We start from the raw sequence: 17,260 nt of genomic DNA, 5'->3' as shown, positions 1-17,260 counted from the left end.
AGCCAACTGCCTTCATGCCAACACAAACTGTTTTGCCTTTACAAGCAGCCATGTTTCAAGGTACCATTGCTCCTATAGCCACCGTTCCACCCACGAGCGACTCCAACAGATCGAGTCCGCAGACAGACAGGCCCAGACAGAAAATGGGAAAAGAAATGTTTAAAGATTTCCAGATGGCTCAGCCTCCACCAGTGCCATCAAGAAAACCAGATCAGCCTTCCCTCAGTTGTACCTCAGAGGCCTTCTCAAGTTACTTTAACAAAGTTGGGATGGCACAGGAAGCAGATGATTGTGATGACTTTGACATCTCTCAGTTAAATTTGACTCCTGTGACTTCCACGACACCATCCACAAATTCACGTGAGTATTTATGTGCTTTCAGCCATCCCTTTCCTTGGAAGTTGACTGCTCCTCAGAGCACTTCTGTCTCTTTTTAAATTCCAACCCAGATATGTACTGAGAACCTTCATGCATGGTCTGGCTTATTAAATGTGTTCCAGCCATAAAGGAAAATATCAGAGAGGAATTCCAGAGGCCACAGAAATAAACAGCCCAGATAGCTACAGTCTGTAATTTAATTTCTAAGACAGTAATACAAGTTTTGTGGTGGGGACATGCAAGCTGGTTGGCAAATGCCCATGGCATTCAACCTTACAACTGGTTTTGCTTATGTCCCATCCGTACTTTGCAGAAATTAGGGGATGGGTATTTATTTTTTAGCAGCTTGATGTATTGGACATGTGGGAAAATTCATTGAAGAGCTGTAAAATAAGCTTATGGTGTTCATAGCATGGGGATGGGGGATTTTGCAGGCTGCTGAAAAGAGGAATTCATGAGATTCACCAGGGGTCAGTCACAGATGTGTTTTGCTTACCTGCCACAGGGCAGGCAACTCACACCTCCCTCTTATAATGTAGTGGTGTCTCCCAGCTTCATAAAGACATAGACCAGATGCAGCCAAACTTAATTTGGAAGTTGCCAGATGTATTCAAAGACACGAGATTGATAATGAGGACTGTGCCTGAATTTACCTCCTGCAGCTCCTTGTTAGAAAATGATTCTCAGGGGTGGTAAAAGTTGAGGGACGTAAAAGCATGAGCAAATGTTGTGCTGCAGTGTCTTTTTGAAGAAATCAACTGAGTAATTGTTGCTGTTACCTTAATCCTTGTTTAGCTCCAACCCCTGCACCCAGACAGAGTTCTCCATCAAAATCATCAGCATCTCATACGAGTGACGCTGCTGCAGACGACCTCTTTGAAGAGGGCTTTGAAAGCCCAAGCAAAAGTGAGGAGCCAGAGGCTGTGAGTAGCAACAAGGTTTCTAAATCCTCATTGTCTCCTTTTAGCTAGAAAAGACGGCAGCTAATTAAATGTTGTTCTGTAGCATCAGAAATAACTTTTCCAGTAGGGCTGGGTGGTGCTTACGGGGGAGCTGCAGCCAGAATTCCCGTCCTGCTTTGGGTTTGACAGCTGATAGCACAACGTTTCTGCTGATATGCACTAGCACTGCATACAAGGAACCAAACTCAGAGTTCATATGTAAGGCTGTACATGTTAGTTGTATCCAATGTCCTCTTTAGCACACCAGCACTCACTTTACTCATGGTAAGGAAATCTAGGGTAAAACAACAAACATGCTGAGGCTGCAGAGGAAGATGTGAGAGTTTGTGTGTTAAAAGATGATGGCTGATGTTGTCTTGCACATTCTTGCATCCCAGTTGCTTGCCTAGCTACGTTCCTCAATGTTCTGGCCCCTCAGTATGTGATTTCTTTGCCTTTATGGACCAAAGCAAGAAATGTTATCCAAGCGATGACTAAATCACCAGGTGTCTTAGGGAGGTAGGAGCCCGAGTGAGCCGAAGGCAAGAGGGGGTCAGTACAACAAAAAGTGCAAAATAACCCAAGCTTGGACTCTTTCTGTTTCACATGGCTTTCAGGGCCTATTGCAGTTGTGGTTGGCCTGATCCACTACCTTCTGTGGCACCTCCTGCCTGGGCTCCAGCAGGAACTGGTGAGGTCCTTTGCTGCCTGCAGCAGCTGTAGGGAACCGCTACGGCTTTTGAGAGCGGATCAGCGGCGAGGTCTCACTCTGGTTTTCATGAGATAGGATGTACTTGTTATGCCCACAGCATGAAAATAACCTCGTGTTGACTTTTCACTTTCTATTGTTGAGAAAAAAAGGTGTTATGTTCTTGTATTCTAGCCTGATGGGTCTCAGGCCTCCTCCAACAGTGATCCCTTTGGTGAGCCAACTGGTGATACTATAAGTCCACAGGTCGGTAGCTAGATAGCACAGGTTGGGGTAGGTATCTGTCCTTTTTTTCTCTACACCTTGAGGTCTTCACTTACTCTTCCACCAGTGCCTGCCATTGCTTTCATGGATGCATGGTTTATTTTTTTCCTTTTCATCTCTTCCGTTTGACCTCTCCATCCTCCACAGTGCGTTCCTCATGCTTGGTGGTCTGCATGGCTTTTGCCATTCACTGAGTGTTGCAGCTTATGCAAATATGTGTGTTTCAGCTGCCTGCATGCTTTAAAGAAATGTAGACTTATTTTACTTTGTGTTCAAGTTCTAAGGGCAAATAGGGAAACTGAGCCATTACTAACAATGTATTAGGCAGAGCATTTTTTTTATCAAAGCCACCCTGGCCTTCAGTCAGATGTAACATATTAAATGGAATAAGACATCTTACCCACAGACATAACAATCATTAAATAAAATTATGTAATGATACATGAGTGTCTCTACCCTAAATCAATGTGATAATCAGTAGAAGAAGCACGTTTATTATCTGCATGTAAAAAATATTGAAATGGGTTTGTGTATTTTTATCTCCAACTGCAAATTAAAAACATCTGAAAATTATCATCATTCACATAACCATTGGCATACTGATGTTTTAAAAATTATTCATCAATGTAAGTCATTTAAACCCAGACAGACGGGAAAGATGATCTTTTCATCCTTTGTGTTACAGAACACGTAGAAAATGTGGCTGCCTGTGAATGTTCTGTGATTTGTTTCAATATAGTAAATATGTTTTGCCAAAAAGACAGTGAAGCTACAAAGTTTTATGAGTGCTGAGCGTTGTTATTCCATCCAAATACTCTCTAGTGTTGCTGTTTGAAGAATATGTTCCATTATCTTCTCCCCGTCTGCCACTCCTGCTTGGTATTGCCCAAATACATGATCCGATACAGCTTCTGTGCTCCAGCACAGAGCTCCTGGAGCAAATCCAGAGCAGTGGGAGAACCCTTTCCTGTTTTGTACAGAAATTGCACTGGGTTTGCCAGTGACTTAGCTATCCTGAGTTTAGTTTCAACTCAGAATTAATAGTTTCATTAGGAGTCAGTTGACGTTGTGCATTACCTATGATTTTAAAAAATCTTACAGTAACTTTGCTTTGATCCACTTGGGAATAATGAGAATCTCTCTTAATAATATGTGGTGCTGTGAGAGGGCATCTCCCCCTTCTGTAGCTTCACCCATGCTCAGCTCCTGGGGGCTGCAGCAACAGGAGCATTAAGCTTTGTGTCTCCTCGAGTCTACAGCGACAGTGTGAGGAGAAAGTCAAGCTGGGATGAGCTGCTCCAGCAAGAACGTTCATTATTTCCTCCAGTGAGAGCTGCTGCTGCAGATAGATGGTGCCACGTAATAATTTGGCTGACGTTTGGCCAGCACTGACATCCCCAGCTATCCCAGCTTCACACCACTCCAGGAGTTCTTTCCTGGATCATGAAACAGGATTTGCCATTTATCTGAGTCCCGCACTCTGGAAACCCCCATACATCTGTTTATTATGGTTTATCTTAGGGTGGTTCTGAAATTCAGAGCTGCCAGGACAGCGTATTACCAGTGATTGCATATGGTTTTGCTGCATTTTTCGTTAATCCCTGTAGAGCCTCGCATCAAATATGTATAATTCTCAGAAATATATTCTGGGAAGTGTTAAATAATGTCCCTGATTATCGTATTACAGTAATTCCTAAAAGCTGTAGGCAGGAACAGGAAGCTGAACAAAAAAGAAAGCTTCTCTCCAGTGAAGTTCCACTAATATTGTGCCTGTGTGCAGAGCCATTCAGCAGCAGTCCGTAGGAAATCCACTTCCCAAAGCCAGCCCATCTAATTCTGAAGCCTGGTGTCATCAGAGCAATGGGAAGTCTAATCTCCATGGAAAATTATCAATTCAGGACTTACTATGGAGTTGTGTACTGAGCTCTGCATTGGGGGAGAAACTTAACGGGGAGAAACATGTTGTGCAAAAGAATCAGAGTCTGCATAAAAGCCACTTTTGTGGCTTGGGTCGGAGATCACTTCGCTCTTTAGAACATGGCTCTTACCCCAAGAGCAGCACAGTAACAACTCAGCTGAATGGACCTCTCAGGAACAGAGCATTGTGTGCAGAAATATCAAATCTGTCTGTTCCCAGCATCTCTGAGAACAGCTCTGCCCATACAATACCTTCATTTATCTTGATGTAGTCAGAATACTCACCTGCCTGGATTTTTGTACCCTGATCTTTCAAGGTACCACAGCAATTTGGTTTCTTGATTCCTTCTGATACTCTGTATTATCATCTAGTTACTATCTTCTTCTCTCCTGTTTTTCCTCTCTTCCTTTTGCAATCTTCAGCTCTCAAAATCCTCATCCTTCCAGCAGCTGTTCTAGAAGTCACCCTTCCAGAAATAGCTGTGACCTCTTAGTAGGCAAATGTGATATTTTATGGATATATTACATTTTTGTCCCTTTATGGTTGAAGAGAAGAAGCAGAAAGGCCCAAATTCCACAGGTGAAATAACATTAACTCTTTGCAGAGCTGTTCATTGTATTTGTTCAGGCATGGCGTTGAGGATGGATAGTGATTTTCCAGAAGGGGTGAAGAGAATACAGAATAAGATGACTGCCATCTTCAGATGATTTATGTTTAATCCCTACTGCTGTCTCCAGATTGTGTGGGGAGTAATTGTGGTGAAAGGAGAGGGAGGGAAAGAACTGTTTGTAGCTGTGATCCTACCAAATGTGTTAAACATTTCTTATTGTTGACATTTTACATTAAAGCAGGAAGTTTTGAACAGAGGAACAAATGCAGCTCTATTGAGTTGCTGCCCAGCTCAAAACTTGCACTGGCAATCATTCATGAGAGATTCTCAAGAAACCTTCAAAACATTTGTGGCTAGAGCACATCTCCCTGAAAAAAATTGTTCAGTTGTTCTGAGAAACGTGTGCAGACAATAAGGAGCCCTCAAAATGTGTCACACCCTTCACGATGCCATCAGCACTGTCAGGAGAGCAACAGTTCATTAGAATATTTGTCTATCAGCTTTTGGTGGTGCTTTGGTGGCCTGCTGCCATCATCCATCTTGGAGCAAGTGCTGTGCTTGGTGATAAATGTTCCTAAAAATCTTAGTCAGCTCCAGGATGGGCTGCTGTAACTCCTTTTTGGGCTGGTTTTAGGAAGTGGAGAGAATACAGGAACTTACAGACAAAGCCTTGGGTTGCCTGGGAGCTTTGTGAGCCTCAGGACGAGTATCAAGCTGATTCTGCATCCTCCTCTTACTTCTGCCCTTTTTCTGTTGCAGCAGGACTCTGAATGGGCTCAAATTACTATAGGCTGTATTTGCAGGACCTGTTCCAGTCCTTCACCTGGCTCAATAGGGACTGGATAAAGTCCAAAGAGAAATTTCTAATTGCAGGTGACCTGTTCTTGCTGTAGGCTCTAAAGCTGTTGTTCTTGAGCTAAAGACACAGCACTGGGCAGGGCTGGGAATCTGAGAGAAGTAGTGTTGTGTCTTTGGAAGGGGATCACAGGTTGGGAAATACTGCTTCACTCCAGAGAAACCCTAAAAGTGGCATTTCAGGTCTCATACTCAGTTGGTTGCTCGTATTTCCCAGGAAATCTGGAGGGGCATGAGCAGGGAAATTCAGGCTGCTCTGTGAACAGGGGCATCCTGCAGGCTTGCCTTCCTCTCTGCTGCTGCAGTCTCCTTGAAGCTGTCCATTTTAATGTGGCCAGGTCATACAAGGGCTTCTCACCTCTTCAGTGTCACCAAGCCCGCCCGAAGTAGCCTTGTACCCTTCCATTCCTCCAGCTTCTTCCTCTAAACAAGGGACAGCATTCTTTGTAGCTTTGTCTAGAGCTGTGTTCTTGCTGATTTGCAGCCCAACAGTTCAATTTAGGGACAAGTTCTCCTTGCTTCCTCTGTGATGAGGTTATTTAAAAGTTCCCTGTCTTCTGCATGACAACTGATTTTAAAAATCTCCTTATGAAAATTTAGCATCTTTGAGACTTCTGAACAATTTGCTTCAAATTGGCCATTAGGTTCAAATGTTACGAAGGAGAATTGACAGATACGTAGATGGAAGGATATGTGGATGACAGATCTGTAGATGGAAATCATTGTGTGGCTACTGTTTTGGGAGAGGGGCCCAGAAATAATCAGTGTTTCTTGGCTGCATTTCATTTTTATATCAGGACCAAGATATGGAGCAGGTTCATCTTTCTGAGTAGTTGTCATTGCTTTTTGATTTTATGGATGTGAAGCATCCATCTCGCTACTAAAATGACAGAGATTTTTAGAATGCTAATAATTAAACTGGATATTTGAGACTAGAAAGTTTTCCTGGGTAGGTTTATGGTAAGAACAGAGACACTCTCCAGGCATAATCCTGAATTAGAAGGTTGTTGCTGATGGAGGCTGTAAGAAAAATAACCAAGTATTAATAATTAGCAATAAGTAGTAAATAAAAACTGCCTGTTAATGAGGCAATAGGAATGACCTGTCTTATCACCAAAGATATTTAATTTGAACCCCGCTTGCCAACTTTACTCTATTTTGCCTGTGGGTCAGCATGCAAAAAACAGAGAAGACGCTTCTCACTCCCACCCCCTTCACTTGCATCCCCAGCACAAGATGCTCATTTTGTGTGACTCTCCAGCACACTTATTTCATGAAACTCTTTATCATTGGAGCCTGCCCTTTCTGATCAGTCAGCCAGGAGTAAAACTGGCACTGAGCACCCGCTGTAAAGGGCACAGAAATCTATGAGGGCCTCACCCCGACAGCTGAGAACATCTCGCCTGCAGCTCTGCACGGAGCAGGTGCCTCGCAGTGATCAAAGGGCTGACAGGGTAAAAACAGTTTCCTCCTAACTCACAGTTATGTTTTGTGAGTGAGTTCACCCCTGCAGGCCTGAGTAGGTGCTGAGTCTTTCAGGAGATGCTCTCCAGTGAGTAGTTCTGCTGGGGAGCAGCTGTTAATATCTTCAAATGGGATTTGAAAATTTACTTCTAGTATTTGCATAATGTTATTCGAAAGCACTAGCACCCTTGTTGCCTCACACAGTACTGGACTACACCAGAAATGCTGTTTGCTGCTGTCTTGTTCCCCTTAAAATGGGAAGAATAAAGTGATTTGCAGCATGAAATATTTCTGGAATACTGCAGCAAAAAAAAAGTGCTTCCAGTTCTTGTCTTGGTTTCTCCCTGTGGGTTGTTGAAAGCACATCAGAAGTGATTCCGGGCCAGTTCAGCAAGGAAAACACTGTGAGATTCAAGGGGTTTATGTGAGTTAGAGCTTTGTCTGCTATTTTATTTGCTCCTCTCTTTTTGTTCTGACAAAGACCAGTTCTTCCCTTTCCTTCCCTCTGCATCTGTTCCTAATGCAGTCGTAGAAGTCAAAAGCGGAAAATGCTGGTGAGATGCTGTGAGAAGAGTTAATGCTCACCTGCCTTTTCATAACATGGCCTGTGACTTTTGCGTGGAGTACGTAAAAAAAGGGGGGGTTATTTCTGCGTCCAGGACCCTCCAAAATAGTGCCTGGCGCTGTGAGAGAAGCTGTCTGTGAAGTCAATGGAGTACGTAAAAAAAGGGGGGGTTATTTCTGCTTCCAGGACCCTCCAAAATAGTGCCTGGCACTGTGAGAGAAGCTGTCTGTGAAGTCAGCAGCACTCAACCCTCCTTTTGCTTCTTTCCTTTCCTTTTCTGTTCTCTTTTGCCCTCTTGAACATCAATATTTTACAGACACCTTTTGCGTTGTTGGGCTAAAAGCATGCTTGAATTAACTCAAAATAATACTGGGAAACAAAGCTCAGGCATTGACCAAAACCCTTTGGCTGGGAAGACTGCACACGATTACCACAATTAATTTCTTGTTTAGGCATCTGAAGGGAGAAATCAACTGAAAGGAAAAGTAAGAGCACACTTTTCATGCAAAATGCTCTGGTCTATTGGAAGAGAAATTACTCAAATCAGTGAGAGATGCAGGCCTTTGCCACATCAGGTGTTTGTGCAGATTAATGTTGGATATGAATCAAAGAAGTTTCTCACTGTAAAGGCTGCCTCATGCGTTGTTGGAAGTGCTGCTGATGAGGAGCTCCTCCTCCTGCTCTTTCAAGGGTGTGGAGTCCAGTGGCACCTTAGGACACCTGTTACTTCAGCACATCTGCATATCTGAAGGATATTTGAGGACAGCTCTAACAAGCAGACTTGACATTTTGAAAAGCTCTTTTTTTCCCCGAAGGCGTTTGAAAAACTGACATCTTTTGTTCCAAAGGGATGTTCTCCCTCCCTCTCCTTTTCTTCTCCTCCTTCCTTTTCACTTCCCTTTGCAATCACCTCAGGTTCAGCAACTGCCTGAAGAATGGCCTGGTGTGTGTCAGGTTCACACATTAATTAGTACAGATTTTCTCTGAACTAGCTGTGATAGATCATTCTGCCAGCTTCAAGCCTGCACGTGAAAATTGGCATAGGTAGACTTAACTCACAGTGTGTGAAAAGCAGTTATTTACTCCCAGTCATCTCCTTTGATTACCTTCAGTTTTTCAAGGTCACAAAATGTATTTGCTTCTTGCTGGGGATAATTTCAGCAGCATTTATTTAATCATTCCAGAGGGTTTCTCTCACTTGCAGTGCTCATAGCGAACTCAGGGCTTCATGTGGGCAGGAGGTGGGGAAACAGGATGTCTGCAAGCTCCTGAAATGCAGCAGTTTTGGGGGAAAAAGAGACAACTTGCCTTGGCATGGAGGAAACAGGTCATATTTTGCATTTGTTGTGTGCTCCTGCACTCTGAGGGCAGGACAGGGCACTGGGATGGGGCAGAGCCTGGAGCACTGAGCACGCACAGCCCGACGGATCTACCTTTGGGCTGCTCTCCTCATCCCCAGCATCATTTTGATAAACAGTAATTAAAATCCTGTGCCATCCCCTGGCAGCAGACCTGTGTGTGCTCCTCAGTGCCCAGTGATTTGCCAACCTCCTGAGGGTTTTTTTTTCTCCAAGTCGGCTCCTGCCAATGCTGCTGTAGCACGAGTTGCTTCTAACTTGGTTAAATTCAATGCCGTGGCGTGGTATTTGAATATTTATCAAGCTGTGGAGAGTTAATGCAGTATGGCATTAATTAGCCTTTCTGCCTGTCTTGTTCCTTTTTTAGATGTCATTCTTAGTTTAATAAATTAGTCTCTGCAAATGAAGTAGAATGGATCCCAGGGTCCATGGATGGTTTGCTTCCCACCGCAGCCGAGAGGAACACAGTGTTAAGAAAGCACACAGGGTGTGCCAGCTATGAAGCAACGCTGAAGAACGTGGCAGCTTTCCCCCCCCTCCCACATCCAGGAAATTCCTAAGAAAGTATCTGTTAACAAGTTGACGTGCTTTCCTCCCAGCTTTAACCATTGTACTAATGGTTCCACAGACTCCTAATCAAACTGCACAGGGCTGGCGCTCCTCGTTCTTCATGGGCCACTCATGCTGTTGTTTTAAATCCCATCACAGCTTCATTAGCTCAGCTTTCCGTGGCAGTTTCTGTTTGCAACTGGTTTTCTCTTGAGTTGTGCAAAACCCACAGTTACGTTCTGCTGTTGTGCTGCTGGGGGTGGGGGGGCTCAGCCTTGTACACAGGCTGCAATTCCGGCCTCTGAAATTCCAAACATCCAGGCCTATAAGTTTTCATTTAATTTCTTCATATGCCCATGCCCAACAGTGAGGGTTAGTGCACGGCCAGTGCTGGAAGAGGAAATGGACAGTAACCATTCATTTTCTGAAATAATTCCCATTTTCTTCGCACTCAACTGGGGTGCCATGTTCACTCAGGGCAGCACAGAAAGCAAACACTCCCTGTGGGTTTTGACTCACAAGGTATCGCTGTTCTCAAGCAGATGTTGTAAAAATGTTCTAAAAATGCTGTCTGGAGACATCTCTGCTCATTTTATTTTTGTTATCCCCAGGAAGCAGAACCTCTCTACGCGCAGATTAACAGACCTAAGAAATAGCATTGTTACAGGCTTGTGGTGCTCCAAGATTCAAAAAGAAACCCAACAACCTGGCAGGCCTTTGGCTTTCATGCTTTTTTTCCAATTGATTTTGTCTGACAAGGAGAGAGATTGCCCTCCTGGACTGGCTCTACGAGTGTTCCTGATGTGTTTTTTTGGCAACCAATGGCAGATTCCTATGGCAGCACAAAACAAAAACTCTCCCTGCTTCTCATACCACGAGTGCAGCCCCGTCCCCACAAGTGGTGGGTATCCAGACTAGGAAATCTTACTCCTCGTTCTTCTTTTAAACATTTCTCACCTTCTGTGCACCACCTATAAATAACGAGCATCTGAAATTTATTGGATGTTAGACATTCCTTTTTTTTTCTTTCCAGCAAAAAGCAGAGTCTGTATGTAGCAGTGGCATTATCATTCAGCAGCCTTTGGGGCACAAGTTGGCACTTTTTATGTCACGGTGACATGTTTTTCATCATCATTTACATCAGGCTGATCCTGACCCCTTTTTTTTCCCCCTACGTAGTCATATTTAAACAACAACAACAAAATACTGGTGGTGTCATCTTTTTTTTCTTTTTTTCTTTTTTTTCTCCTTTTTTGTATTTTTTTTTTATTTCTTACTCTGTAGTTTTGTATGAGTGACAGATCTTACAGCGAAACGCCGCCTGCGGAAATGATTTCCAGCTTGAAACCACGGAATAGAACTCGGTTGTTTATCCATCCTGACTGAAAATGTTGCCAAATGGACCTTTTAAGTTCTAGCACATCACGAGGAAGAAATGCTGCTTTCTGTTGGAATACTCATGTTGTGGGTAGAGAAAGGACATGGAGTCCCACTGAGGAAAGACAAAAGAGTCAGTATTTCCTAGGAAACTCTAAACAAAGTGCAGAAAAGGAATATTTTTATTTCTTCAATATCTTGCTGCTGTAATGCTATGCAGACAAGTGTTTTCTTCTCTGTGTGCCATTTTTGATGAGAAAAAAAATCATTTGCCAAATAATACTGGTATGCTTCTGGTTTAGGAGTTTGGATGAAACGGACTTGACAAATGGGACAAGGACGGCATGGATTTTGGAATAACAAACTGACTCTGTGATCAAAATTGTTCATCTTTATCACTTTTTGTACATCAGAAAAAAATCAAATGGGATTTTTATTTTATAACTTGAAAAAAAAATCTTACTGTTAAACTCTTTAAATGTTTAAGGGGAAATGGCTTTAAGGAGTTCGAATGAAAATTGCCAGTTTTTTTGTAAATATAAATGTTATGAAAATTCTTTTACTAATGCCATTACACAGTAGAGAAGGTAGCAAGTTGCAGTGCTTGGGAGGTGTGGCAAACCCAGTTTGTGGTTCTTGCATCACATATGTTTTTTCACGTGCTTAACAATAATGGGCTGAAGCTCAAGTGCATTTGCCAAAAGCAGTCAGCTTGTCAGCAACTAGTGAAATTAATGGGAACACATGATTTTATGGTCTAGCGTTATCACATGGACATAATTCCACTTAGAAGAGATCACATTCCATTGACATTCCTTTGAACCTCTGCATCGAAGTCATCCAACTGTTTACACGCAGAACAAAAAGAATCTAAAACTTCCTTTTTTTACATTTATGAAGCAAAAAGTGCAGTGTTTGGGTTCATATGTTTAGCACATGATTTTCATAAAGAATCTATATATTTTTGCCCTACAGAGAATTGTTATACAGGTCAAATGTGTTTTCCTGATGTTCCTATGCAGTTACAGTATATTGAATTTAGTGGTTTAACACTATAAAAAAAAAATAAAAAGAAAGAAAAAAAAAGAAAAAAATAGAAAAAGGAAAATGGTTGAAGAAATCAAAGGATTAATCAGTTTTTAGGGTTATTGTGCAGATTTTGTTTTTAAATTGACACATTAGGATTTACATTTTTGTCATGATTAAAATAGGCCTGGAGTTACAAATGTTTTACTTTCTTTCATCTCTAGTATAAGCTAAAAATGGTTGAGAAGGCAGAATAACTGGGGTGGTGATTGTTGGTACGTGCAACCAAATCTCACATGATCCCATTCTTTTATTTTGAATTAGAGAAATTAGAGAAATGTGAGTTGCAGAATGTATGTGAATGAGAAATTAGCTGTGAATAGACATAATGAACCTGCAGAGAAGAGAATTTTATCCCCATCCACTGTCATTTGATGCTTGTTCCTTAGTCATGTGCAAGAAGCTTTGTAGCGAATCTTATTTTCCCATTGGAAAATCAAGTTTTCTAACTGGAGGAGATAATTTAAAACTTTGGTGGATTGAGTGTTTCGGGATTAAAAGCAGAGGTAAAAGCGTTTCTGGAGGACATTTCTGTCAGAATATTTTCCTGATTTGCACAGTGGTGCTACTTTATTCCTCAGCGGCTTTTTTTGGGTTTTGTCCTGCACATGGAACCACAAAAGCCAGTTTTGGTTCATCACAGACATTGGAGGTTTAGTGTCGTCAGTGCATTTCCAGTGATGGGGTGAAACACAGAGAAAAGAAGAGATTGATGTCTCAGAGGATCATATTTGTAGGAAGCAGATCACTTACGAATAGGTGCCGAGGGAATGAGGCTGCAATTCCAGCGTCTCTCCCGGGAGACAGCTGGGCCATCACCGCGGACCTTTGTCTTACCTTTGCCAACGCTCATAAATAAAAACAGGTTCTGGATTGTCCTGTCATATGATCGTCCTTGTCGTGGCTGAGATGCTGAGCTGAGAGGGCTGCAGGGCCTCTGCACTGTACCAGTATTGTAGATAACTCAAATATCCAGCTTGTGCAATTGTTTAATCCCTCATCCTTCACTAGCACTAAATTCGTCACTTTAAATTTACAAACCAGGGAACCCCACCAGCCATCCTGTTACCATCCCCCCCCGTAGGTTCTTGATCTTTACCTGTCATGAAAAGATATTTTGATAGATCGTAGTCATCCAAGTGTCTGATGAAACCTTTCATCTAAATAACGTACTGGGCACCTTCTTTGCAAAAATGTTTACTCCGTGGTTTTCATTCATTTTTATTTCTGCATTCTGACACTTATTTTTTTAATAAAGATGAGAAAGATAAAATGACTGTTGCAGTACATTTCTAAACCTACTTTAACTTTACCTCAGATAATGACCATTTGTTAACACATACGGACACATTATTTTTAACTTTATGTGTAACGCATTCAGCAACAACAACAGAAACCAACAAATTTTTAGAAATTTTCCATTAATTTCTGTAACACGCCATGTAATACTGTTACGAATAAAAACATTAAAAAAAGGTGTCATTTCAGTAAGTTTGTTTCATAGCTAGTGCTCCTCTGGGATAATTCTGCCAGACTTACAGTGCAGTGTTGGTGTCTGCTGTGGCCCTTTGGGAAAGGAGAAAACCCTCGATTTGGGGAATAACTATTCTTAAACACTAAGTGTTGCTTACCTTGCAAATACATAACTTACTGATTTTAATTGCTGCCTCTACATTTTTTGCCCTCTTCTTGGGTGTTTTCAGATGAGCATCCCAAACCAGGAGGTATTTGTATCACCTCCTGCAAAATCCCACATTCCTGGGACAGCCCGCACTTCGTGATGCTCCCGAAGCTGGTTTATCTTTGTGGAATGAGAAGCTGAAATTAATTTTCCTTGCTTTTTTCATTCAAGTGGGATTTGAAATTAAAGATGTGCATTTAAACATGGCAGTTTTGAAAGCAGAACCACCCCCCAAAATTTCCAGTAATGTGCACAGAACTGATAATAAAGCTCAGCTGAGAAGGAATTTCACCATTCTCTGCCAAGAGAGTAATGCAGTAAAATTTAAGTGTAAGAAATACGTGTTTATGTACAAGGAGAGAGAGAGATGTGGGTGTGTGCACATATATTTTATTGTAGTTCTGCTTTTTGATGTCTCATCCCTTCCTTCTCCACCAGAAATGCCCAGTAGGTCATGCTGAAACATTCCTTGCCTTTGTCAAGGAACATCGTTGAAATGTTTGGATCCCACCTGGGAATAAAGGTTATTTTGCTGTGATGAATCACATCATCACATCAGTGTTAATGGCACTTTGATTTGTGTGTAACTCTACTCAGGTGTCCTTGGAAGGAAGAACGTGATCTCTGGTTTTCAACCAGCTACAAAACATCAACTTAAATAAGCCACAGCTAAGTGTGGATTTAAACTAATGTGCATTTTTACAATGAAGGCTAAACCTGGTCTTGTTGATCCTCTTCTGGTACCCTCAGGGTGAAGCTGGTTGAAAAATCAGAAAAATTGGCTCATGTTGCACAGTTGTTGTGTAAACTCAGTTTAAAAATTCAGAATGAGCAGGTTTGAGATGTCATCTGGAAATGGTGAGGAAGAGGAATCCCAAGGAGGGAGGGAAGGATGTGTTCTGTGTGTTCAGAAGGGATAACAATGTATTCTTACTGTGCTGTGTTTATGTCCTGTGTCGCATTAATACTGCTGGAGCTTCAGCACTGTCAGTCTGTAGATTGCATATGAGATACCCAGCTCAGACATGACCACTTCAAGAAATGCTCCCAATTTAACCAGTGCTAATTAAGGCCATGATCTTCTGCAGTAGTGAGAATTTCTTTAGCAAACGGTTTGCAGAATCAGCCTGTGGTTTTACAGCAGTGAGAACGCTGACAGATCTCTCTTCTCCATGTCAGTGACTTCTGGGAAAGCAACTGCTTGTATAGACTGGGAATATGCAATTTTCACTCCCTCACATTGGATTAAAGGCAATGTTTTATGTGCTTTAATCACTGCTGGGTGACAGTTGCTGCAACAGAGAAGGTAACCTCTTCCTGGCTGTGTTTTAGGTTGTGAAATACATTTTCATGCACTGTTTCCTTTTTTCTTTCTTTGCTTTGTGAAGAACTCCTGTCCTGTCACATTCATATTTATTGCTTCCCTGGCAAATGCTGTTCTCAGTCAGAAGAATACCATGTCAGAGAAATGAAAGGGGATATATGTTGGCAGTTTTCCACAGAGGTTTGACTGTTCTCTACAATTCCCTCCCTGAGCCAACGTGGGATGCACACAGTGGTGAAGGAACGCAGTGAAAGTCCATCTGACCAGCAGGCAATGGAGGCACAGCTCCTGGCTTCTCCTTCTGCTCCTGTTTGTGCCATCCTGGGACTCACCCCCTGCTCCTGGCTCTGGTTTGATGTCACTGCTGTAAAAGTCACGATTTGCAAGAGTATTTCTCTCTTTTGCTGGGGTCTTCCATGAATTTGTCTTCTCGCACTGATTTGCTTTTTAGGATCAGCCCCATTAAAAACCTGTATTTTGTTGGTTTTAAGTCCCCAAGGTAAAACTGGCGTCAGGAAGAATAAAGGTATGTGGGGTTGGTTTTTTTTTCTGGTTTTATTTGCTATCTGAAAGTGTGGGGAAACTGAATTGCACATCTCATCTCATGACAGTGAGGAATATGGGAGATACCCTGATAGGATTTCCTGAGTACCTGTAACATGGCCTGTCTCTTTCTAAAATTATCCTACTGGAGGCAGGAAATATCAGGTCTATTAGTGAGACAGCTCTCCAGCTATTAGTTTTTAGAGCTTTAAATAGTCTTATCTCAATGGATGTGTTTGCCCTGTGGCTCATCTATCACCCTAAAATGTTTTATCAGCACCTGAAAAAATCTCAGTGAGAAGAATAGCCTCAGATGTTGCCCATTCAAGGGGCTTTCAGATACAGAATGGGGTTTTATTTTTAAAAAAAGGTCTTTTAAGATCTTGATATTGTTTGCTGGCTTTTCAACCCTATTTCATCGCTCCCCTGGCACCACTTCTATAAATACTCCTCACCAGCAAAGAAAGGAAATCACAATAGATTAAAGGAAAATCAGGTTAACAGGCAGCAATCTCTGCCCATTCAGCCTCAGACATTTGTGAAAATAAAGGATTAGGAAGAATTACTGCCAGGTACTAGCTGCAAAAAAATCCTTTTGTGGCATCTTTGTCTTCTCTAACAGTTACTAGAGGTGTAAGAACAGCTCTCAGTGTCAGAAGTGAGCTGTATTTGAAGTGAGCAGAAGTTACAATGCTGTGAGACGTTGCATTTTCTGTAAATTTTGTGCTGTTTATTTGACATACATGGATTATGAGTGTCCTGGGTTTTTTCTTTAAAAAATGGCGTTTCTAGATTGAAAATAAGTTTGTGTGTGTGGTGGTTTGAGGTCTCGTGGAGAGGGGATGGGGCATGGTGGAGTTTTCTTTCTTTGTCTTACCCCTCTTCACAGGACCTGTAGAGCTTTCAGAGTAGGTGAACCTGTGCCAGATTTGGCCTCAGTCATAATGGGACATAATTTTTAGTGGATCAAAAGCCAGAAGAGGAGAATTAACTTCAGCAAGGTGAGTTTTTTATGTCCAAGGCCTTTTATAGACCAGCCTCACACCAGAAAATAATGGTGTTAGTAACAAAAGTGGTGATGCAGTGGGGTTAGTCGTAAAAGTCTGGAAGTATTCCTTAGTTTTAAATTTTACCATGTATTTGCCACCTTATGTTCTTCACAAAATTGGTGGGAAGCTTCCTTTTACCTTTGAATGAGTTCTTCCACAGAAGGAAATGTGTTCTTGAGTTCCAAAGCAGGGAATAAAACAGGTTTCTCACAGGAAAGAAAGAAACTTTTTGAAAAGTGCCCTGGTAGTTCTAAAAACAGCTGCATGCTGGCTCCAGTTTCATCTTTCCCGGGGAGGGCCTTTCAGCGCTGATGTGTTTCAGTTTTTCTTTTAACAGGAAACTGCCATTTAAAGCACCATCATGTTTGGTGAAACTGTGTGGGATTTATTTACAGGGAGCAAGGGCTTGTAAAGCAGGGATATGAGCTCTGCAAAGGATGTGTTGCATTTGCAGGCTCTGTGTTCATGGTGGACATTTGATTTTCAAATGTGATGAACCCTCATTCAGCAACATAGAGAGCTGGTTTGGGACTTGAGCTCATCAGAAAGCCATGGCTGCTACAGTCACCAGTGGAGAAGGAGCAGGAAT

At 42.1% G+C, this 17,260-nt stretch overlaps 1 protein-coding gene across 1 annotated transcript in view; it reads left to right on the top strand.

Moving 5' to 3' along the window:
* The window catches only part of DAB1 (DAB1, reelin adaptor protein), a 210,696-nt gene extending 197,145 nt beyond the window's left edge, over nucleotides 1-13,551 (top strand). Inside the window, exons 13-16 of the mRNA XM_017733495.1 lie at nucleotides 1-360; nucleotides 1,174-1,301; nucleotides 2,203-2,301; nucleotides 10,223-13,551. Coding sequence (XP_017588984.1) covers nucleotides 1-360; nucleotides 1,174-1,301; nucleotides 2,203-2,286 — 572 coding nt within the window. The 3' untranslated portion in view covers nucleotides 2,287-2,301; nucleotides 10,223-13,551. The remainder of the gene's footprint in view (nucleotides 361-1,173; nucleotides 1,302-2,202; nucleotides 2,302-10,222) is intronic.
* Nucleotides 13,552-17,260: the final 3,709 nt, after the last annotated feature.

This window comes from Corvus brachyrhynchos, unplaced genomic scaffold (genome assembly GCF_000691975.1).
Source record: "Corvus brachyrhynchos isolate BGI_N302 unplaced genomic scaffold, ASM69197v1 scaffold34, whole genome shotgun sequence".
NCBI lineage: Eukaryota > Metazoa > Chordata > Aves > Passeriformes > Corvidae > Corvus > Corvus brachyrhynchos.
This window is presented reverse-complemented; position numbering and strand designations above follow the sequence as displayed.